At 35.2% G+C, this 24761-nt stretch overlaps 2 protein-coding genes across 4 annotated transcripts in view; one reads left to right on the forward strand and one right to left on the reverse strand.

Moving 5' to 3' along the window:
* LOC140047101 (laminin subunit alpha-1-like) overlaps positions 1-18957 on the forward strand; it is a 30566-nt gene extending 11609 nt beyond the window's left edge. For all 3 annotated transcript variants that reach the window (XM_072091919.1, XM_072091918.1, XM_072091920.1), the window contains 22 exons: positions 490-676; positions 1012-1161; positions 1845-1973; positions 2448-2571; positions 3542-3681; positions 4064-4289; positions 4526-4775; positions 5012-5134; positions 5618-5755; positions 6189-6405; positions 7016-7176; positions 7518-7674; positions 7821-8023; positions 8178-8271; positions 8924-9208; positions 9797-9948; positions 10083-10715; positions 11146-11426; positions 12058-12199; positions 12744-12920; positions 16466-16628; positions 17238-18957. In XM_072091919.1, coding sequence (XP_071948020.1) covers positions 490-676; positions 1012-1161; positions 1845-1973; positions 2448-2571; positions 3542-3681; positions 4064-4289; positions 4526-4775; positions 5012-5134; positions 5618-5755; positions 6189-6405; positions 7016-7176; positions 7518-7674; positions 7821-8023; positions 8178-8271; positions 8924-9208; positions 9797-9948; positions 10083-10715; positions 11146-11426; positions 12058-12199; positions 12744-12920; positions 16466-16628; positions 17238-17380 — 4275 coding nt within the window. In that variant the 3' untranslated portion in view covers positions 17381-18957. The remainder of the gene's footprint in view (positions 1-489; positions 677-1011; positions 1162-1844; positions 1974-2447; positions 2572-3541; positions 3682-4063; positions 4290-4525; positions 4776-5011; positions 5135-5617; positions 5756-6188; positions 6406-7015; positions 7177-7517; positions 7675-7820; positions 8024-8177; positions 8272-8923; positions 9209-9796; positions 9949-10082; positions 10716-11145; positions 11427-12057; positions 12200-12743; positions 12921-16465; positions 16629-17237) is intronic.
* A 1139-nt stretch (positions 18958-20096) lies between these two features.
* LOC140047104 (uncharacterized) lies at positions 20097-24364 on the reverse strand. The gene is made up of 6 exons (XM_072091923.1): positions 24133-24364; positions 23506-23646; positions 23200-23265; positions 22512-22703; positions 21902-22045; positions 20097-21487 (listed from the first exon to the last, which is right to left on the reverse strand). Exons 1-6 carry the CDS (start codon positions 24289-24291, stop codon positions 21323-21325), a joined length of 867 nt encoding a protein of 288 aa, XP_071948024.1. The 5' UTR covers positions 24292-24364; the 3' UTR covers positions 20097-21322.
* Positions 24365-24761: the final 397 nt, after the last annotated feature.

Here is a 24761-nt window from a genome sequence, read left to right on the forward strand (position 1 = left end):
TTGTTGTAACCAGGTTTGCATAGTGTGAAGATAATTTTCTGGAAATTCTCTCTAGATTTCATCCCTGTGAAATCTCGGAAGAAAAACACACTGATGAGAGGCCTGTTTTTGTTCCAAATTGTTACTGCGCGTACATGTATTGCCCTGATACTGACCAATCATAGTAATCAAATAGCACGCAACTATGTTTTCTCCTGTGATATCTTACGGTGCGCATATGCATGTATGAAAAGTGTAATAAATCAGGAGATCAAACCTGGTTACAACTTGTTACAAGGTGTGAAAAGGATATTAGTCATAATAGTAATAATATTAGAGGTAGCTTTCTTGAATTTTGATGATACATAGATGTGTCAAAACCGTGTCAAGGAATATAGTAAGGAAGCATGTTTCAACTTCCTGTTACGTGCATAATAGGTCGTAGGTCATCGCAAAGTGAAAGCTCCCTCTTATCTACATTGCATTTGAACTTACCTTGCTTTATTTCAGATTGTAGCTCTGCCAGAATTGGAGGAGGTAACCGCCTATACTGCCAATACAACGTCAAATTACACCAAGTTGGGCATGGAGAACTGTTGGAATCACCTATTTGGTGTAAACGATACCATGAGGGAGTTGTTAAACTGCTCAGACTATGAATTCTCTATCATGGCAGAAGTTTATAATGGAGCAATACGTATGTATTAACAAGGCAATCTAACAACAGGACACTGAGCCCGCCTTGCCAAGATAGGAACTCGTAACGGTCCTTTGATCTTATGTCTGGCTGCGACAAATACCAACAGTACTCTACTATTCACATATTCTCTGTGCAGTGTCTGTAAAGGGGCATCTGATCATGTCGCAGCCCCAGATAAAACCTTTGATCTCCGGAGCTCAGCATCCTGTTGTTAAATTGCCTTGGTGTTAATAACAATATTTTGTCTACAAATTGTATTATATAAAGTTTTACTATTTTTTATTTTAATTACAGATTGTTATTTCTAATCACAACTTAATGTTCTGTTTTAGTATGCTCGTGCAATTCTTTGGGAACTGTGCGTAACACACGATGCGATAGCCATGGTGGTCAGTGTCAATGTGAAGATGGCGTCATCTCGTTGTCATGTGATTACTGTGCGGCACATCACTATGACTACGAGTCTGGCTCAGGATGTACAGGTAATGTTGTAAGCCCAAGTTTTCAAGATGTACTTGAGCCAGTGTATTGGAATAGCGCCTCCCATAATCACAAGGTCATCATGTATTAACTGGTGGTCAACATGAGTGACCGCTTAAATCAAAAAGTTCTAGTACCCGGGGATTTATACAAATCAACTGCTCGATTTTTCCACAAATTGTAGACACAGTGTTCTACCAATAAAGAAATCAATTTTTTAAATTATTCTTTTTCCGATCCCAGAAACAGTTCTTATTTAATGTTACCATTTAAGTTATTGTAAATGTGCTTCTTTTATTTCTTGAACTGTTTCTAAATGAATGTTAAATTGAATTCCGACAATTAAGTGAAAGTACCGAATCATAAGTGATATGCTATGTAAGGTTTATCTCTGGCACCTGACTACAAAAAGTCTAATATTGTACTGTACTTTATCAATCCAATTGACAAAATATAGCATCTGATTGCTCTTGTTTTTAAAGGCTAAACCTATAACCTACCACTCATAAATGTTTTCATGTGTAATTTTCTGACACCATTTTTAATACCGGTTGGAACCAATTTAAACCAGCAAATCTAACTGGTAAAACTTGCTTCGGGAAAAACACTGGACATGGACAGAACTCCAACCCCTAATAGTCAAATCATTAGGAGATTTTAAATATTAGATAATTTGTAATTTCAGCTTGTGAATGCGACCCTAATGGGTCGGTGCGTCTGGCTTGTAACTCTACTGGAGGATGTGAATGCCATGTGGATGTCATTAATGAGAAGTGTGATTCCTGTCGGTCTGAATATTATGGTTTGTTCGACGGTAAGTTATGAAAGTTAAGAAAGACCAACCCATATCAACAAATAAAATGTAGAATTAAACGATATAAAAATAGCCCTTTGCCATACCTAATTAACCTGTTGAATAATAAAGAATAATTACATTTAGCCAAAGTTGCCGTCATCAACCAATGTGAAATAATAAATAAACAATACAAGTTTTAATACAGATATTTTATTAGACCGTGATTCGTAACAATTTCTCATTTTCATATTATGTACTTTATCCAATTCCATTTTAATATAAGATGTTCTTTTTATGTGATAACTTTTTTATATGTGCAATATTTTGTAAAATTATACACAATTTAGCCTTTGGCTACAATGTAAATTTTCGTTTTATTGAATAAAACCTTGAATTGAAATATATACATTAACACAGTTAAATTTTCCCCAATTCAGAATTAGACATGGCTTAAGATTAAAAAGACTTTAAAGACTGTGATATCTTTTTTAGGTGATGGTTGTGTACCCTGCACCTGTAACTTGAACTACGCTTTTGACAACAATTGCGCAGACAGTGGCCAGTGCGCATGTAAACCGGGTGTTGGGAATCGGGACTGTGTGGAGTGCTTGCCAGGGTAAGAACCGGGTGTTGGGAATCGGGACTGTGTGGAGTGCTTGCCAGGGTAAGAACCGGGTGTTGGGAATCGGGACTGTGTGGAGTGCTTGCCAGGGTAAGAACCGGGTGTTGGGAATCGGGACTGTGTGGAGTGCTTGCCAGGGTAAGAACCGGGTGTTGGGAATCGGGACTGTGTGGAGTGCTTGCCAGGGTAAGAACCGGGTGTTGGGAATCGGGACTGTGTGGAGTGCTTGCCAGGGTAAGAACCGGGTGTTGGGAATCGGGACTGTGTGGAGTGCTTGCCAGGGTAAGAACCGGGTGTTGGGAATCGGGACTGTGTGGAGTGCTTGCCAGGGTAAGAACCGGGTGTTGGGAATCGGGACTGTGTGGAGTGCTTGCCAGGGTAAGAACCGGGTGTTGGGAATCGGGACTGTGTGGAGTGCTTGCCAGGGTAAGAACCGGGTGTTGTGAATCGGGACTGTGTGGAGTGCTTGCCAGGGTAAGAACCGGGTGTTGGGAATCGGGACTGTGTGGAGTGCTTGCCAGGGTAAGAACCGGGTGTTGGGAATCGGGACTGTGTGGAGTGCTTGCCAGGGTAAGAACCGGGTGTTGGGAATCGGGACTGTGTGGAGTGCTTGCCAGGGTAAGAACCGGGTGTTGGGAATCGGGACTGTGTGGAGTGCTTGCCAGGGTAAGAACCGGGTGTTGGGAATCGGGACTGTGTGGAGTGCTTGCCAGGGAAGAACCGGGTGTTGGGAATCGGGACTGTGTGGAGTGCTTGCCAGGGTAAGAACCGGAGCCAAAATTGAGCAAACAAGGGGCACAAAGTGTCCATATGATACTGAAAATGTGATATGCCCATAGATGGATATAATGATGTCATATGACTACCTTATTTGGAATATCACTACCATATTTGGGCACATCACTTTATTAGTTTTATATATTTATGTAATATGCACCTATATTGTTATATTATTTTCTCCCAGTTTTTACAATCTAACAACTACTGGCTGTACGGCGTGTGAATGTGGAGTTGATGGCAGCCAGAATGAGACGTGCGATAATACAGGAAGCTGTTATTGCAAGGCTAATACCGTAAACGCAAAATGTGATACATGTAGGCCAAGTAAGTAAAAAGTTATAAAGTTATATGAGTATTTTTTGAGTTTAGGGTCTTATATGTGACTAATGTGAATAATTTATTCTTCTCGTACAAATCCTTAATATGAATCTAGTTGCTTTATTGTCTATTATGTAAACTTTTTCTGTATTCATGTCATATTGAAATAAAAATATAACCGTTGACGGATATATTGAATTAAATATTTTAGGACTGTCAGCTTATCTGTTTTGAGGCGATCTAGCTCCTCCGACTTCTCGCTGTTTCTATACGAGCAGTGGAAGTAGATAGTTTGAGTAGATCGTATTAGTGACCAGTCAAATACATCTTATGCTAGATATTTCAGAAGAAGTTATTAAATTATTTACCAATTATTTTATTTTAATAGCCACGTATGGATATGGTCCATGGAGTGAGACAGGTTGTATACAGTGTTTTTGTTCTGGTCGTACATTAGACTGTTCAACTACAGAGGGATGGGTCAAATATACCCAGTTAAGCTATTGGTCATTTTTAAACCAGGAAGCTGTTGAACCAAGGTGGACAGCGATAGATGGCGATAGTGTTGAGGTTCCAGTCGTTGACCTGCCGATTTTGGATGCGGTTGACCCCCGGTGATTATATTTCATGAATTCATTTATTTTGTAATTTGTTTACTTACATATTTTTGACTTTTTATATTTAATTATATATGTAAACTGATGATAAGATACAGGTATGTGCATAATGTACGAAGACTTAGGTTGTTGTGAGCCTTATTTTTTTGGTTTGTTTGTTTTATGTTGTAGATTAGATTGAAAAAATATAAATAAAGTGTATTTATAATCATAAATAAAACTTTCTTTTACAGATTTATTCTTGACCTGACAGACCCGACAAATCTGACAGAAACAGAACTGTTCTTCATTTCACCTGCAGAATACGAAGGTGACCGCCGCACTGCCTATGGTCAAATGCTGACCTTTAGACTCAGCCAATCCACCATTGCGAACCAGACGATGTCGTTGGACGGAGATGTCTTCATATATGGCAATTATGCAGATGAACCTCTTGTTAACTCACTTAATGTGACCCCAGGACTAGACAGCACTACTTATGAGGTACAGTTGATATTATATCTTGAATATTCTAAAGCACTGTCTACACTATCAAACTTTATGTGACAACAAATTTGATGATGATGATGTCAGACCACTACCATATTTTGGTATATCACTACCATATTTGAGCACATTACACTTTTTTGGTAGGACATCTGTATATAAAACAGAAGAAATAGGTGACTTTTTTCCTCTCAGATGCTCTTATTCTTACCGTTTACACATTATTTTTTTAGTATAAGATACATGAGAACTATTGGTATATTGGATCTCCAATTGGGCCTCAAGCTGAATTCACTCAGCTCATGAGAGTGCTAGCAAGTATTAGCTATATCAAGATCAGAGGCAGATATACAGAGGTAAATTGAGTGATCAAAAAGACATTTTTATTTTATTTTAAAATCCTTCCTTTTGAAGGCTCTATAGTCATACAGATGTATGATTTTTAAAATGTTATTCTATTGTATATATGAATCATTTTTTATAAGTTTTAAATTTTCTGTACTTTCTATTTTGTTTTAAATTTAAAAACTGTCCATGTATTTTAAACTGCAGTGTAGTAACAAAGATTTTGTGATTTTTATATGAATTAGACCAATTAACGATGAATTGAATAAAAATGACATTTGATAGATCCTTGATAGGCCAAAAGAGTTCATGATGGTACTAATGAACGTGCACCTTTGGTAAACAAATTGTCATGCAGGACTGTCCCAAGAAACGCTATTGTCTATATTTGCAATTTTCCATGGCCAAAATCCCCATAAAACATTCTCCGAATTCAATTCATGAACATTCATTATTTGCATAACAATGTTTTATTTATATTTTAAAATTTTCAGTTACCTAGGGAGTCAGTTTACCTTCATGACGTGGCGCTAAGTTACGCAGTGAATGAAACTGAATTGGATGAACCAATAGAGGGTGAACGTGAACTACTTGGCAACGTTGAAAACTGCCAATGTCCTGTTGGGTATGCTGTGAGTATTAGTCTAACCACAAATTTGTCAAACGTTTCGGTGATCATAACATTAAAGTTTTAATTTGTGAATTGGTTTGTGAATACTTTTCCAGTGGCCAATTAGCGAGACATTAAATTAAAATTGTATATAGCGCCATCTATGTTATAACCCAAAATATTCGTGAAATACGCCCTCTATTTTTCGATGAATTGAGTTGGCTTTCCTGTATTACATTAATCAAAAAATACAAATAAACATAGGCGTAGGTTAATTATTTTCAAAGCAGTTCTAGGCTATTTTTTAAGTTAATTTCAAAATAATGTTTTTTCTGAATATGTATATGGATGTGTGAGAAATAATCATGTACGCGCAGCATAAGGCATAACAAATCGGTCCTCATGCGTAAGAGTTGGCAGGTATAATAATAATATTACCATTATCATATTTTTAGGGATTATTCTGTGAGGTATGCGCTCCTGGATATACCAGGGAAATACCTGGCAGTGGAACATTTGGTTTATGTATTCCGTGTTCCTGCAACGGGCACACCGAGGCACCATGCGATCCTGATACTGGAATTTGTAACATGTGTGGTGATAACACTGCTGGCGAATACTGTGGCCTTTGTGCTGATGGTTACTATGGTAATGCTGAACAAGGAACCGAAGGTATTAAGATTGTTTCAATTTTCTATGTTGTGTTCTATGTTTGTTTGATTCAATTCAATTTATTTTGGATTTTACAAAACAAACAATAACACATTCATCACATATGCTAGACCCGAAGAACAGCAAACTCACTCACTTCTGATGGGACGATATATTTAAATTAAAAAATTTACCTAGCTAATGTTACCAAAGTAAACAAATTCTAAGACCTAACACCGTGACCAATTATTAATGTTTTTCTCACAAATTATATTTAGTACTTTAACAATCAATAAGTCACTTAAACTTATATTAACAGTGTTATTATTTATTAGTTTAAAATTATATTTGGAAATTTAAATATTTATATATTTAGGCAAATTGCCAAGGATAACCATAGGCGAATTCATTCACTATCCTTCTTAAAGTTGGCAATCCTGTTCACAAGACAAACATATACACAAGATGCTCTACATAAACAAAGTCTTATTACAAGTCTTTGGGAGTGGAGTTGTAAATTTTCATTAGAATAAATCCTGAAATGACAGGACTTGAACCCAAGATTTGGTAGCAGAGCATCAACCATCAAGTCACAACTCCACTAATATTTCGACATAAATTATCTTTTTAGATGATTGCCAACCTTGTATGTGTCCTGGTCCCGCTGGTCAGAATTCATTTGCGGCTACTTGTGACGATAATGGTGTCTGCGAAGGGTGTGCCACAGGTCACGCAGGTCAACAATGTGAATACTGCCTTGAAGGCTACTACGGAACACCGGAGGATTTCTTGGTAAGTATTGCAAAAATAATGGACCCGAGACCAGTTAAAAATAAATTTTTCATTGAAGGTATTCTCACTTTCAGTAAGCCTATTGGTTTATGGTTTACCGTGTCACACATAAAGAAATTTGGTAAACAGTGGGGTTGGATTATATACTCAGATTGCATTAATGATGGCTTCATTGGTGTCTGAATTTAGCTTGGATTAGTGGGTGGGATTATACTCATGTGTGGGATTCTAGTTAAGTGATATAAAGGGGATTAAGATGATAGTAATTACAGTGTAAGTGGGATTAGACCTCATTATAAAAAGAAACAATTACTAATATAAATGTTTGTTTATATTTGTAGAACCGAGGTGGGCAGTGTGTGGCTTGCTTCTGTAGCCTTAGTCCTCATCTTTGTAACAGTATTACAGGAGACTGCCGCAATTGTACTGGCAACACGGACGGGATGGAGTGTGATGTGTGCAAGTTTGGTTACTGGGGAAACATAGAAAATTGCCAAGGTAACTGCTATTGCAACCATAGAGATATTCTATAATATCTCTATGTTGCAACCAATAGAAATAATTTGTTGTCTCTGAAATAGATCGCTCTCCTATTCACACTATTATCACAAGCGTTAATTAAATTTATTTTATTATTTCTTCAGTTTGTGATTGTAACTCGATTGGAAGCATCGGCAATTGCACGCAAGATAGAGGGCAGTGCTACTGTTATCCAAATGTTGTCGGTGATCAGTGTACAGAATGCGCCCCTTTAGCATTCGGTTACAATGACACTGAGGTTGGTTGCACAGAATGTAACTGTCATCCAGCGGGAACAACAACTGGAGCATTAACACAATGTGATTTGGTGAGTCATTCACCTTTGACCTTTTCATTAATATACTGACGAGCTGAAATAATTTTGATGCATAATAGAATTCCTGCATCCACTTTTATTTTCCCATGTCTTATTTGTTCATTCATTCATTTTGTCTTTTCCAAATTTCATTTGTGTTTTCTAGATCACTGGTGAATGTCCGTGTAGAAACCGTGTTATCGACAGACAATGTGATAACTGTATTGATGGATACTATAACGTGGATCAAGGATGCATTTGTAAATATTTTATCAGTACATTTTAAAAATTAACTTACTGTTCGCTAACAGAAATCTTAGAATATATTTGGTAGAGAGTATTTTACTTCTTGGAATATCCATTTTTTTCGTCTTGTGTGGGGGTCGTCCCACTTTTATTATGATACTCTGTTATAAATATAATGATAAATATATTTAATGTGTACATTTATATATTAAAAAAAATATGTATTTCTTTTTCTCTCATTTATTAGATACAGTGTTAAAAGTAGGTCCCAAGTATATAGATATCCATTTAACTTGAGTTTTTTTGTTAAATGTTTATATTGTGTGACTATGGTTAATAAATGAAAACAGTGCTTACCCACCTCTGCTACAATAACGTGATTCAGCAAATCATTGAGTCCCTGTTGTTGTAGACAGAAGAAGAACAGGCACCGTTTGGTGGCAGCACTCAACACAAAAGAGACCCTTAGGGAAGAAGAAACTTGTGGTATGTGTCGTCCATGGCTGTGCGCAATTCAGCCCAGTAGGCCGCTAGTCGCAGATTATTCACCTTTCACATTTACATAAACAAGAAAAAATTAGAAAACTTGTTAAATACCACAAATAATTGTCTCTTTCTTTTTGATTTGATGATTATTTTATTTCCAAAACATCATCTCTTGTTTAGTGTGCAATTGCAACGCAACTGGTACCGAGCCCTTATCATGTGACTCAGAAACCGGACTCTGCACTTGTGACGTCATCACTGGTCAGTGCAGCTGTAAAATACCAACTATCGCAGGTCGAGCATGCGATCGATGTGGGCGTGTGGACAGCGTTGATGATATTGTAGAAGAGGTATTTGTCGGGAGCTATCCTATGTGTGACCCTTGCCCTGAGTGCTTCCAGGATTGGCGAGAGTACATTGAAGAGCTTGGCGGTGTTTTGACTCTACAATATAGGACTCTTCTAGGTGAGATATTTTTATGAGGGGTTATTGTGTACCATAGCAAAGCATTGTTTATTTATTCTTTCATTGCCAATAAAATATACATACATTACATGAAACAAAAACTAAGACTGAGATGATAGGCAGAGACCTAAAAGTGAACCGATTCACTGTAATAGTATGTGACATTTATCATCTTTTTAAATACTAAATAAATATATATATATATAAATACTATACGCAAAATAAAACTTTTTTGTTCAAGATTATTACTTTATAATAATAATAATATTTATTCGGCAAAAGTTCATAAAGTACATTTTACAATTCATCTTGCCAGGAGCAAGTAATAGGCATGAGCCCAAACAGAAAACTGCTCTTACTCCATCATTACTTATAAAATACAAAAATAACAAAACTAAGTAGCACAAATTAAGTCAAAATAAAACAAAACAAAGTTTTCTTACACAATTGTCTCTTTTCTCTATGCAACTTTTTGTTAGAATTAGATTACAAAATAAATGTATCCATTTTTTTAAACAGTAGTTTTCCGAAATATAATTTAATTTTTTGATAAATAATTAACTAAAAAATAATAAATTTAACTTGCAGAGCTTCTGTACCATTATGATAATTTAACGGTAGCAGAAATCAATGATACGTTGACCTACATTAGTGGAAACTTGACCTACGCAGATCAAGCAATCATGGAGGAAACTGAGGTCGCTACAGAGCTCTTAGTAATCCAGGAAGGCTACATGAATGTAAGTTGATCACAAAATCAAAACTACGATTCACCAAGACCATCATTTTTCATTATGATATGTAATAGTATCTATTGTGTATAAAGGATTGTGTAAAAATAAGTGGATTTAGTAATTTTTATTTTATGTTGTAGGTATCAGAAAAACTTGTTGAGGTGACTGTGTCCTTAGACTACATGGTTGAGTTCATTACCAACATTACTATATTTTCTGAGCCGGTGAGGAATTTTGATGGCAACATAGAAGTTGCTCCTGGAGAAATACGCAACACAATGCAGTTGGTAGCTGAGCAGGAACAGCTACAATATACACAAGATTCTTTGTTTAACTCTGGCGCAACTTCATGGGGTACAATCGAAACCTTATACCAAAATATATCAATGTCGCTCAATCAGATCCGTGTACTTCGATCCGAGGTCTCGTCTCTTCTAGCTCTAACTAATGTCGCTGCCGAAGAGCGACAAATCACGTTGGATATCATTAACAGCCCAGTGATAGAAGCCGAATACGAACACAACGAAGAACAGTTAGCTGCTATAGAGGTCATACAACAAACATATGAGACAGGGCCAATTGTCTTTGATTCGACAGCTGCAAACATATTGGCGTTAAGTACGAATGAAACGGCAAACACTGCATTGGAAGAATCTCAACAGCGTTACCAAGAAGCTTCAGCTAAAGTGTATGAAAGTGAAATAGCACAATTTAATGCATCCAGCGCTGAACAGAAGGCTGCTATTTCTGCAGCAACTGCAATGTCTTATGAGGTTTGTTTTGTCTGTATTATGTAAAACATCTGGCATATCTTTTTTTATTTTGGTCAACGTTTGCCGAGAATGAAAATGTCAATTAGTCTTAATATCTGAATGATGGATGAAACGTAAGCCAGCACCCTGATTGTTCCTATCATCGATTAAGGGCTTCTCTCGATCAAGGAATTCTTTCGTTCAGTGCCCACCTTAGCCAGAGGAAAGGCGCAGATTCCTCTAAGATTTTTTTTTAGCACTCTATAATTTGATAGTAGTTTTTTTAAAACAATTTATAGACCCCTTTCTTGTTTGGCTATGTTTCCAATATTTAAATTTTCCAATTTGGAACCTCTGATTGAAACAGTTTAAAAATTAACAGCAAAATAAAACAACAAATTTATACACCATGGAATTAATAATGCACTTATATATTTACTGTATGTTTTAGGACGCTGCTGCCTTGGCAAGAAGCGACATGACGAACTATTACATACAAACCTTGGATGCGTATGGTAGAGTGAATGACGCCCAAGTTACCAATACCGAAATTGCTGTCATCTCATCTGAGGTCCAGTCGCAGTCGTTGAGGCCAGTTGTCGAAATGCAGCAATTGTCCGTACAGATCCAGGGAACATCGCTCCAAGATGATCTGGTACAGACTCTGTACAATGACGCTAGGACAAAAGAAGGAGAGGCAGAAATCACATTAAATATGACGATAGATGCTCAGTAAGTGGATACCTTTTAATGTCAAGCTTTTATTCACTTGATCAAATCACACTTGACCAGTGGTGTAACAGCGCTTACTGGCTAAACCCAAGGTCCTCAGAGCTTATGAAGACCCCTGACCAGTGCCCAGAGGGAAAAAAACTAAAAACACCCGAGGCCTCCAGTGTTGGAGGACCACTTAGGATTACCAAACCAGGAGCTCACGCCTCTGCGTACACCACTGACTTTGACCAGTCAAATGAATGAATCCTGTAAACATTAACAAGCCGACCTCTCAATTTCAATATTTGCTGGTTGACCTGATAAGTTTTGGTACAAAGTTCTCAGTTGCATTATATTGTCCTTGTTGTCTACTACAGTAGAACTCCTGTTAAAGTGTCCCTTAATAGGGATGTCCCCCGAATGATTCAAACACATAATCAAGTGGGGTCTTCATTCGTTTCAGAAAGTATCACCTCAATAGGATGTCTCCTGAATAGAAGTGCTTCCTAGGGTTGACCTTTAAAACACACAATCAATTGTGTCTCATTCGTTTCACAGAAAAGTGTCCCCTTACAAGGGTTGTCCTAAAAGTTCTACTGTATTATTTTTCTATAGACATTTTCTATTTGGTATTAATTTGTCCTTGCAGAGCGGCCACACAAATGGTATTTGATGAAGTTCAAACTATTGAACTTAATATAAACGAGGCAGAGATCACAAGAGGTCAAGTTGCACAGAGTCTATCAAATTCAGATACAGCTATTGATAATATCAATTCTGTTGTAGAAGCAGTAAGTTTAGTAATTTCTATTTTGTTGTCTTAGACCTACTAAACACCACCATGTTAAAAAACTTGGTACTCTATTAAGAAAGATAAAGAGATCATCTCCAGTGTGGTGATCTTGGTAGACGTTGCACTGCCAGTGGTGTAACGGCTATGAGCACTCACTGGCTAAACCCGGAGGCCCTGGAGCTTATGACGGCCTCTGAGCAGTGCCCATAGGAAAAAACAGGCATTAAAATATGCCGAAAAATGCTAAAAATGCCCGACGCCTCCAGTGTTGGAGTGTCACTTTGGGTTACCAAACTAGGAGCCCAGGCCTCTGCGTTAGGCTACTGTGCACTGCTGGCTGCAGTTGTAGGACGATAATAAATACCTTTCACACATCTCACAACACATAATGCTATACATAATAGTACTACACGCACACGCCTAAAAATAGAGGCTATGTCATGTAAAAACAAAATCAAATATATATATATAGTACTGTAATAGAAAATAAAAACAAAGTTGTTAATTTATTCAGTAGAATAAAAATATACAATTTTATTTAGGTTCAATTAAAAGGCGATGACTCTGCTGCAAAAGGCTTGTCAACTGCAGAACTTATTGATATTGTAAATGAAGATATAACTGATAACGAAGATTGCTTCCGGTTAAAGCGAGCTCAGGCGGAAAACGCAGCAGAGAGGGCGGTTGTTGCAAATTCACAGGCAGATACTGCAAACACAGTAAGTAAATAATCATTTATTCTACAAAATGTTAAGAATCATTACTCAATGTTTAATTTATGATAAAGGTTAGCTTATGTCTAAGGATACATGCATCACTGTATCAAAGAATTGTCCTAAGATACAGGCTTCACATGTAAGATAAGATAAGATAAGATAACTTTTATTGATCCTCAACAAGGAAATTCATTGCTCGTCATAATAACAAAGAAAACACAATAAAAACAAATATAGCATAAAACCATTCATATAAAAACATCTAAAAAATTACAAGATAAAATTATCTTCTTGACTTCCTGTTGTACTGGATGATACCGGAGGGAATAAAGGATTTAGCAAATCGATTTGTTTTCACACTGAGGAGCCTCAATCTACCACTTGGATTAAGTTGGTCTATGATCACTTTGTGGAGAGGATGAGAGGCATCCGACTCAATGCGTTCGAAATCTTTCTGGAGGTGTTCTAGGTGCACATCGGTAAAGGAAGGCAGTTCCAGACCAATCATTTTACCAGCCCGACGGATGAAAGTTTCAAGGCGTCCTTTATTCCCTCCGGTAACATTACCAGCCCAACAGGAGAGGCAATACGTCCAAACACTACATATAACGGATCTATAAAACGAAAGTAACATCAAATCACAGGAGTTAAATTTATATAAAGTTCTCATACAATACATTCTGGGATTTAATTTTTTGCTGATGTAGTCTATATGGTCTCCCCAATTCAGTTTATCATTGAAAACAATTCCTAGATACTTGTACTGGTCAACAATTTCAATTTCTTTACCTTTGATAGTGATTGGTTGAAAATTAAATTTATGTTTAGTCCTAAAATCAATGATCATCTCCTTTGTTTTTGATGCATTTATTTGGAGATAATTATCGTCACAAAATTTTACAAATCTTTGTATTTCGCTACGATAATTTTCATCATTGTTTGAAACTATGAGACCAATAGTACTAGTGTCATCAGCGAATTTAACAACGGGGCAAAGCTCATCATTTAAAGATCTGTAATCGGCCGTATACAAGGAATATAATTTAGGTGCGTTGACAGTACCCTGAGGAACACCGGTGTCAGAGGTTACGATTTCTGACTTAACACCATTAATATTAACAAATTGTTTTCTATCACAAATGAAATTTAAAACTAAACGAACAATCGGACGGGGAAACTCCATATTCAACATTTTGTCTGTTAAGATATGGGGTTGTATGGTATTAAACGCAGACTGAAAATCAAAATACATAATACGTGCCGAGTGGCCTTTCTTTACATTATCTAGATGTGAATACAATTTATGTAATTTAAAATAAATCGCATCACTGGTACTACGGAGTGATCGGTAAGCAAATTGCAACGGGTCTAACACTTTTTCAGCATAAGGTTGCATAATTTTTAAAATAATACGTTCCAATATTTTCATCGCGACAGACGTGAGTGCAACGGGTCTCAAATCATTCATGCTGTTAATCTTAGGTTTCTTAGGTACCGGTATTATGCATGAAAGTTTCCAAATATCCGGGAACGCATGATAAGAAAGACACATATTGAAAATAAATGTAAATATACCATCAAGGTGAGGAGAGCAGACCTTAAGTACTCGTGGTGGGATTCTATCCGGCCCAGCAGCCTTCGATGAATTGAGTTTCATGAATTCGTTATGTACATCAGAAATGCTTATACTAAATTTGGGATCATCTTCAGTCACCCGACACAAGCTAAATAGGGCCTCTCTTTCTTTTTTAAAATCATGAACATTAAAACGGTTATAAAATTCATTTAACTCATTAACATATTGCACAGTAACATTCGGAATCGAGGTGGGTGTATTACCACCGTTTGTGTAACCACTCATAAGTTTAATACCCTGCCAAACTTGTTTCATATTATTAGACCTGAAGTTATGTTCAACTTTTTTCCTATAAATGTTCTTCTGTTTCCTTATTTCAGATTTAATCTCTCTAGTCAATATTTTCATACGATTAGAGTCGCCCATCTTAAAGGCTTTACGTTTCTCACACAACAGTAATTTAACGCCTTTCGTGATCCATGGCTTGTTATTAGGGTAGATTTTCACTTTTTTAACTGGAACGCATTTATCAATACAAAAGTTTATGTACGAGCTCACTGCATAAGTAATACTATTCAAATCTTCATCCTCCGTAAAAATATCCCAATCGGTAGATTCAAATTCTGCTATCAGGGCTTCCTCGGCTTCAGGAGACCATTTACGTACATTAATAATTTTTGGTTGGCATGTCTTATTTAACGGGCGATATTTAGGACTGAGTAAAATCAAATTATGATCAGATTTGCCCAAGTTCGGTAGTGGGGTCGAAATATAGGCATCCTTCACACTAGAGTAGCATAAATCAAGAATCGCGTTGTCCCTCGTTTTACATGTAACATGCTGATAATATGTGGCAGTTGTTTTCTTGAGCTTGCATCTGTTGAAATCGCCATTGATAATTACAAGCGCCTCAGGGTGACTACACTCAATACCTTCGATAATTTCTGCGATCTCATTTATAGCAGGCTTTTCAAGCTTTTTGTTAGGTATGTATACCATAACATTGATAACATGCGAGAACTCTCTCGGAAGATAGTAGGGGCGAATACCAACAACCAGCACTTCCGAGTGTGGCGAACATTTATGAAGCTTAAGCGTAGAGTTATTTGGATGACAGTATTTCTCATTAATGTAGAGGCAAAGACCACCACCGCCATCTTTGTTTGCTTCGGCTGTACGATCCCCACGAACAGTTTTAAAGCCAACTACTTGAATATGTTGATCGCTGTGCTTATCGCTCAGGTGGGTTTCCGTGAATGCAAGTAAGCTGGCATTCCTAAAATCGCTGAAGTGTTCGACGTTTGCTCTGAGTAAATCGACTTTGTTATTCAAAGATCTAACATTTCCAAATATTAAAGATGGTATAAAAGGCTTACATTTCCTTCGTTGTAGTCGTTTTCTGACCCCACCAGCCTTGCCCCTTTTCCGAGGCCTGCGACGTTGTATCTCAGATGGTAATTCAACGTGTGCCGGTAGCGGTGAGGTTGACCTCTCGCCCATGGAATGCAAATCAGATGACGTGTACGCAATTCCACCGCCCGGCTTACTCAATCCACACAGTAAGAACATCCAAAATATCAGCAAAAAATACAGAAATTTCAAAACTTTCACATACAACATAATGTATAAATCAAATGACTTCTTCCACAATACAATACAGTCCAAATATACGAAAATAACGTCAAAAAATGAGTAACAATAGTGAGACAATGAGACGAGCTGTGTCGCCGTGTTGCACAGCGCCACTTAAGTGACACTGTATCAAAGAATTGTCCTATATTACAGGTATCACATATGATACATATGTGACACTGTATCAAAGAATTGTCCTATGATATATATAGTACCGAGAATAGGATAATTATATGATCTATTTTACTTGATTACAAAAGCATAAGCTATACGCCTATCAATGTCTTAGGTCAGGTCAGATTTAAGAAAAATAATATTAAAAATGTTGTTAATATCACAGATATACGAGGAGAACGTAGTACTACAGACTACACTGGACACCCAAGTTGAAGCTCATCTATCGACTGCAACTACTAACGCCAATCGAGTTGAAAACGTGTATAATGACGCAATTAGCCTCCGTGAAGATGTTACTAATACCCAGAATATGGAGGATCTGTCTGGTGAGTATTCTTTGATACAGTATCACATATGTATCATGCAATACCTGTATCATAGGACAATTCTTTGATACAGATTCACATGTGCATCATATGTGATGGGTGTATCATAGGACAACATAACATAGAAGCATATTTATTATTTGTTATCCTCACTTGGCATTTTTTCTGCGGTCATTTCCAAAAATATTGTACATGAAATCTCTGTACTGACGGAGTTAAATTAAACAAATTTTCATTTTAAAATATATATATCCAATCTGCAGACAGTACTGATTCGGTTAAACTCATCAATGCAGCTTAGGTTTCGAAATAAATATGTAACGCAGAACTGGCACAATATATAGATTGAGCCAGTTATGCGGGATATGGTACACTGATTATGAACACAAAGAGTGCACAAACTCAACGAGTGTGCTTTGAAAAATGGAAATAGTATTCACAACAAAACGCCTGATCCAAGCTTGACAAATAAACTACTACTATACTATGGTGGACTTATTTATTGTTTAATAGTTCATACTATTGCACGCCATGTGACCCACAATCGTCCAATCAATTGACAGGAATTTATTTAGGTGTCATATAATATTGTATATTTGCCTTTCACAGCAATGCTTGTACAGTACATGCAGCAACGGTCCAAGATGGAAGAACTTGAAGTACAGATGTATAATATGGATTTGGACTTGAACGCTATTCTTGCAAATCTTGTAGGTGCTGGAGATGATGGCGAGGTTCAATGTACTAATTAAATCAATGAATGAACAATAGATTCATTTCATATTATATTTGTGCCAATTTTTTTTTAAATTCAAAATATTCATTGATATTAAACCAGTCATTTTAACTTACGTTTCGACTTACGACAGTTTCGTCTAGCTGTCAGCTATACTTCATTAGTTGTTGTTATTCTGATACAAGTTTTACATAAAGTACAATTATTTATGAAGTAAATGGGATAAATTGAGGTGCTTTTATTGAAAACGACTAAACCTGTTATCAATGCAATCATAGTGTTTAAAATGCTTGCTGTATATTTCCAGAGTTCTAGTATAGTAATTAGTTGTTTCATGTTTAAGGAGACTTGGTTTAAAGCTTTGCCTTAGTTTTGTATCATAAATATTATGTGTGCTAAAAATAGCTGGCAAGGGACACCTTCTTGTAAAGTAAAGTCAATATAGTTTTTAACATAATGCCTGGCCAACCCCTCAATTATTCTACTGCATTAATCAAATGCAATGTGTGTTGGGATTTTTTAATAGGAATATGATACAATTCAATAATAATGAATTTCTATTTTGTCCAAAAATTTAATTAAGATAGAGAAAAACACAAAATAATTTATCATTGTTCTTACTAATAATATTGAGCTAATCATATAAAAAAGAGTATGAAGAATTGATATGAACAAGAAAATAATATATGATGATGTTATTATTTGTACGGAAAAAAGGGAATTGCATTTTTAAACTTGTTTTTTATAATTTATACCTACTTAATTGGTGGATCAAGAAATTAATATGTAAATAGTTTCATAAATAGATTTATTTATTTGTATATTTCAATCATTTTTAAATCATTTTGATAATTTTGTTGGTAGTTTTTTTTATTATCGTATATTTTCCGTCCAAACAAGCCTTGAGTACATTTGTCCATTTAAATAGTCTAGAGGATTTACTTATATAGTTGATTTTAATAATATTTAATCTGAGAATGTCCTTAATTAATTAAATATTGTATAAATCTTTTTTTTTTATAAAAAAACTTTGTGTAGTAGAGTATCTTTATTGTGTAAACTAATCTATGGCTTCCATAACTTTTAATAACTGTATGTGTGTGTGTTATGTATCAATTGCCTTTTATTGTGTGAATAAGCCTATCTGTCCTAAATTATGTACTTTTCATTTTTATTTATTAATTTTGGGTGTCGTTGAAACAAAAACCTTATTTTAAATAAAATCTAAAATTGATGCTGTCTTTTGAACAATTTTGTTGCTCAATATCAGACTTAAAGATTCAACCAATAGAAACAGAGATAAATAAAAGTTGTGCACGTGGTGCAAGAACAGCAGACGATCGTCAGTCAACTTTGAGAGGCCTTGGCCTACACATAATACGCATGTAATTAATTAGTTCAAGTGTGGCACAGGGATAATTTAATATTTGAAGATTATTTATTACATCTTTTTATAACAAAGGCATAAAGGACACTATCAGCAAGTCATTTCCTATTAAATTAGGAGTTAAGGTATGTTAAACCTGGCCTAGGCCTACCTGGCATCCTCCTGCTGGGACTGGGTTATGTGTTTTCTGTTTATCACCAGGATGTAGAGTACATCTTCTTGGCTGTACACTATGTATTAAAGCACGTGTGTGTGTAGGCGTAACCTAGCTAGAGGTCTGTCGTCACACGATCGGATAATTGATATTATGAACATCCATCATAATAAATTTCTTTCTAAAACTTGTTGTAATTGTTATATTAGTGTTCATTGTTAATTAATTGGTAAGCAGTTGATGATAGTTTAAGCTAGGGGTGGGATGCTCATGTCATTTTACATCTTTAAATTGGCGCGTCATACCAGGCAGCTAACCACATGGCCAAAAAGAGGCAACGATATAAAGTGTGGCCCCACGTGCCACACACCCCACATTGCGAGGGCGCTATAACGAATAAAACCCATCTCATAAATATTATTATTGTTTATTGTCAATCAAACATGAATCATTTGTCGTATTCCATTGGGAACTTTCGTTGTCAACGTAAAGAGTCGTTGAGTACTTTTTGTATTCGAATTGTAAATTTGTGCTCAACAGAAAGTCATTCGAATAGAAAACGTTGACAACGAAAGCTTTTATTCATACATTGGGGTGGTTTTGCATCAGTAATCAGCAATAAATAAACCTTACATCCAAAATGTTTTGCCATCTGCTAATCAAATCATAAACCAATGACCTGTTTATGTTTTTTGAGTAGCACACTGTAAATTTATACTTCATTATTTAAATTAAAACATTAAAATGTTGAATATAAAACATATCCATCAAATTTTTACAATACTTTAATTCTGATTTTTCATTGTAAATATAGATATTAAAATGGGGACGACATGGTCTTAAAAATTGTAAAAAAGAAATGATCAACTTCACCTACTGTAATTGCCAAAATCTTTTAAATTTCTGCCAATTAGAATCATACTAAACATCACTAGTACATTAGCATTCATTTTTTTATTTGGATTATTGATTATATTTGTTATAAAGAAACAATGATACAAATTGTTAATATTAAAAATCACTTTTATTCACCAGTAAAATCATGCACATTTTATATTCATAATCTAAAAACAGTAAATGTGTTCTATAAGTATTATCACATATCTACTGCATAATACGGTATTAACTATGATTTTTAAAAAATCAACTGTTAAAAAACAATTACATAATAATATTTATGTTACTATACTACTAGCAGTGTTAAAATAATGAATACTGAGTACTGTATATATAAATGCAATTTAAAAGTATCAAAGAAAGAGCTAAAATCAGAAATACCTTGTGCGTAAAAATAATAAATCCAAGAAGAAGAAGCCCTATATTTAATATATTTTAAGAATTTAACATACAGTAAATGCTAAGCTTAAATGCACCAAATGGCAAGAAAAGCACCACATAATTGTGCGTACGGAAACAACAAATAATTTTAAAATAAAAAATGCATATTATATTAATAGAATAGAAGATAAAGTTAGTATAATTTACTGTATACACTCAGTAATGTTAACATAAAATATTTATAATAAAATACTTGGTTACATTCCAATTAGTTAGAATAACACTATACCTGTATAGCAATATTTCTCTGTGAATTGGTAATGTTCTAATACAACTTGTATTAAGTTAAGTAAGTACTAGTTCTCTACAAACAAACATCCTTTAAATACTGTAGATCCATCAAGGTAAAATCCAATATTTTTGTTATTTATCTGGAATTATTTTCAATGAAGATAGTTTGGTACCAAAAAGAAAATACCAGCTTTATAGCGTACTGTGAGGATGGTTTAATGAGAAAACTGTGTGCCTATAATATTTTAGTGTTCTCTCAATGAGATCAACTCTGCCAAATTTAGCGAAGTACTAAATTGTTGATATAATACTATATATAAGTAATTATTAACTACTGTAATTTAAATCTACTAAATACAAAAAAGTTTAATAATTTTGTACTTTGTTTATCAAATTGACAAAATTTCTAATTCTATGTTTTCCTATCTATGTTTCTAATGGCTAGGCCTAACCTACCACTAATAGATAAGTGTCAAACTCTGCTTCAGTAGAATACTGATAATAAAATACATTTAAAAGCTCCACCCTATATATGACAGAGTATAGTCCCAGGTGCCTGGGTACAAAAGAAACCAACAATTATAAGGTGGGATTATATTATACACAGATTGCATAACAATTTGTGAATTTAGCCTAAATTAAAGCTCTGTCTACAACAAAATTTGATGTGCTCATAAATGTATGACATCATTATCACTACCATATTTGGGCACATTTGTCAAAGTAGTTTGAAAGTGTAGACAGGGCTTTAGGGTGGAGGGATTATACTCAACATAATACAATACATGGGATTATACGCGGTCATGGTGGCATTGCCACAAGCAAGCTAATTGCTGCAGTTTAAAAGTTTACATTGATTTGACTTCGTCGATCTCTCTAGGAGATGCAAGACCACCGATGGCATTGAATGTCCACAGAAAACATCCACTTATTCCAAAATAGACATGGTACACTGTCCAAGAACTGGTCGAAAATTGAGTATAGATCATCGCCAGTAATAGAAAGATATTTTGCTGCAAGAAAAAGATATACAAAGTGTTATTATTATACTGTAGATATGTGATACAAATAGCCATGTTTGTCTTAAATATGTTTTAAAACATTAAAACCATCCACCTCAATCATTGGCGATTCATATTTAGATAAATCATCCCTTGTTATTGCATTTATTTTTTTGTTGCGTATGCCATGAGAATGTATTTGGTATAACATTCATTTCATTTATTCGACCAAACAAAAGGCCATTAAAAACAGATCAGATAAAACAAATGCAACCTTGGTCACTATGGCTTAATCATTCCTTGTTATCATTCTCTTGTTTTCAAACTTTCTGGAAGAGCACCCATCCAACCCTTTACAGTACATTACAATTACCTCCTCAGTGTATTTGGAAACCCTTGCTATAATGAGTGTCAATCACCACTTACCATGATTCGCCCTTGGAACTGTGCTCGTTGATTCTCTTCATCAATAAAACCAGGAGCATAACTGGACACAATAGAAGAACCAATCATGAAAGCACCAAATAACATTGAGCTGTACTCCTGTAGCCTGGTGATTTTAATACCAACCTTTAAAGAAAAATATAATAAAAAGTGTAAACATTTTACTAACAATGAGAAAACGGACAAAACTGCACTAAGTGTTGCTTAATTTAAATACACCTTTTACCACCTAGAAAAACTTAGCAGTTTTGTAATATTGAAATTTTATGGTAAAAAAACCCAGCAATTCCGCTTTTGGCCGCTATATGTAAAATGTTGTTGAAATAAAGATAACAAGAACAGTATTCTTGCAAGATGTGAATGGGATCCTTTCAGGTACTCGATGGAATGGTACTAGCTAGCATTCCGAAGATATACTTATGTGTTTCTCTGGATTTTATTCATTCATGTACAAGTGGTGTTGTACAGTATGTGTTGTCCAATCCAAATATGCAATCCTACCAAATAAATAAGTATCACGTTCGTAAACTGAGTACTTAATGTAGTGGTGTAAACCAATATGCTATAAAATTACTTAAAAAAAACTTATTACCTGAGCAGATAGTAACCATTCAGGAAAAGCGTAGAAGAAAATACCAAAGACTAACGTAGCGAAGAAGTCAATACGTAGATGCAAGTTGACCTTGGTGTCAAGCTGAGTGTGACCTCCCCATTCACGTGACGTCAACAAGAAATAGATGTAGATTACCGCAAAGGCAACATTGAAGTAAATGAACATAAGACTCTACAATGAACAATGAGTATTTATAGTTAGATTATTGCCAATAGAAATCGTAAATTAACAGGCACTATAGTATTATACACTTTCTGAAAATTGTACAACGTTATTGTAGGGTTATTTCTTGTCCAATTACACCGCTCCTCACAATGTCTGGTTTTCATTAAACCTCAGATTCCTTGAGGGATGTCTATGAAAGTTAACTGACATAATGTAAGACAAATCTATTTTTATATACAGCACTGTAAAGTAAGTAGGTAACAGTCATTTTGTAAATAGGTCTTAACTCATTTGTTTGTTTATTTGTCGCTCATTTATATACAATACAAATGCTATATAAAAATGACAGGATGAGAGATCAAGAAGATATCCTTATGATGTACTGTAGGCTCTGGAGCTTGTTTCCATAGGGGTATGTGTACAGTATGCACTTTTTAAATTTATCATTACATATTGCAAATCTATTTCAATGAACCTTAATACAATCATCATCAAAACTTACATAATCGGTGGAAGATGAAGAACGAGATCGTTGGAACAATCCACCTGCAGCAACCAAGGTACAAGTCTACAACAACAAATATTAATGCAACATTTATTGTTTCAAATTCATTAATATTCAGTTTAAATCTGTTGTACATGTCTGATATAATTATAAGATAGATATTATAAATGCAAAATTTAGTGATGTACTCGAAATTTTAACTTGAAGAAAGTAGACCATAAGCATACACAGAATGCCTATAAGACTCAACAGCTGTATAGTCGAGCCATTAATATTAAAGGTCGCTAATTATTACATACGTACCACCAAACGCGACACCATCAGAACCACTCGCACCGTAGCATCAGCCGAATGTTGCACCTGGTTAAAAACGTATGCAGATGCAATCAGCACGCACCCGCTGGCCCGCACCATGTGCACAACTACGTCATCTGGTTTTTTAGTCTGGTAAATAAAAATAAAAAATGACAATTTTTTAAAAGGAATTATAATTTAAAGTCGAATCATTTATAATTTATAGTATTTATTCATAGAGGATTTATAAGATCCAATTATATTAGTAGTAATTATTAGTTAATTTTTAAAAATCATGATTTTGGACGGACAGAAATCTTTTATTGTTTTTGTGGTATTTTTGGTCCTGTGTGACCACTCCTCTAATGTTGGTAAAGAACCACGTTTACGACCGTTCCAGATCAGTTTACCATGTTTCATTTTAGTATACTACCCATATTATTAATGAGATAACTACACTTTATAGATATGTAATGGCGTAGTATAATATGCCATTCAATGCTTAGTTATTCTCTTCCAGTTTAGCCTAAATGGGTAGCATTCTAAACGAGATAAGATATAGACGATCCTCAGTCAGTTCAGTCAAGCAAGGCAGCAGGTGGGTGAGTACAGAACAGTAGTTTCGGCTTAACCTACCTCCAGCTTTGACGCTAGCCCAGGAAGCACTATCGCAACTAATCCGAATATTGTACAGCACAACACATCCACTTGCATGAAAAATTGCTTTCCATTGTAAGCAGCATAAAGCAAAATAATGGCGACAAGTACACAAATAAGAGTTAAGAGTAATTCCATTTTAATTTTGTAAACAACTCTGGCTTGCCAAACTGCACACGCTACATGGAATTACTTTAGTACCGCCGGTAGTAAACAGGAAGACGCTCTCGCATAGCGTCCCTCATTTAAATATTACGTAGCCGGCTTATGAATAATGTATGAGGAATTGTTTAATTATTCATATTACTTGAAAGTCCCTGGATCGCGATATAGACTAAAGTTCAGTTTTTTTTTATAATACCAGGGATGGACAAAATACAGTAGTTTAAAATATTAGTATAATATTACATATTATTGAAAAAATAAATAAAATGGATACCATTTATCATAATGGTAGTATGATGGTGCATAGTTACATAGACTCACTTGCCCCGGTCCTTTTTTTTTATATTAGTCCACCAGTCGGCTTTTCGAGGTTTGTCTGTAAACAAGTTCAAGTAGTATACGCATGAAAGTTCCACACACGTATACTTGAGCAAACGCCAAAT

This window comes from Antedon mediterranea, chromosome 4 (assembly GCF_964355755.1).
Source record: "Antedon mediterranea chromosome 4, ecAntMedi1.1, whole genome shotgun sequence".
Lineage (NCBI taxonomy): Eukaryota > Metazoa > Echinodermata > Crinoidea > Comatulida > Antedonidae > Antedon > Antedon mediterranea.

Excerpts from the sequence above, each read along its gene's own strand:
- LOC140047104 (XM_072091923.1), bottom strand. The coding sequence starts at position 24,291 with ATGGAATTACTCTTAACTCTTATTTGTGTACTTGTCGCCATTATTTTG. Across the intron at positions 22,704-23,199 it reads CTTCATCTTCCACCGATTAT|AGTCTTATGTTCATTTACTT; the intron begins GTAAGTTTTGAT and ends TGTTCATTGTAG. Across the intron at positions 22,046-22,511 it reads AATGGTTACTATCTGCTCAG|GTTGGTATTAAAATCACCAG; the intron begins GTAATAAGTTTT and ends TTTTCTTTAAAG.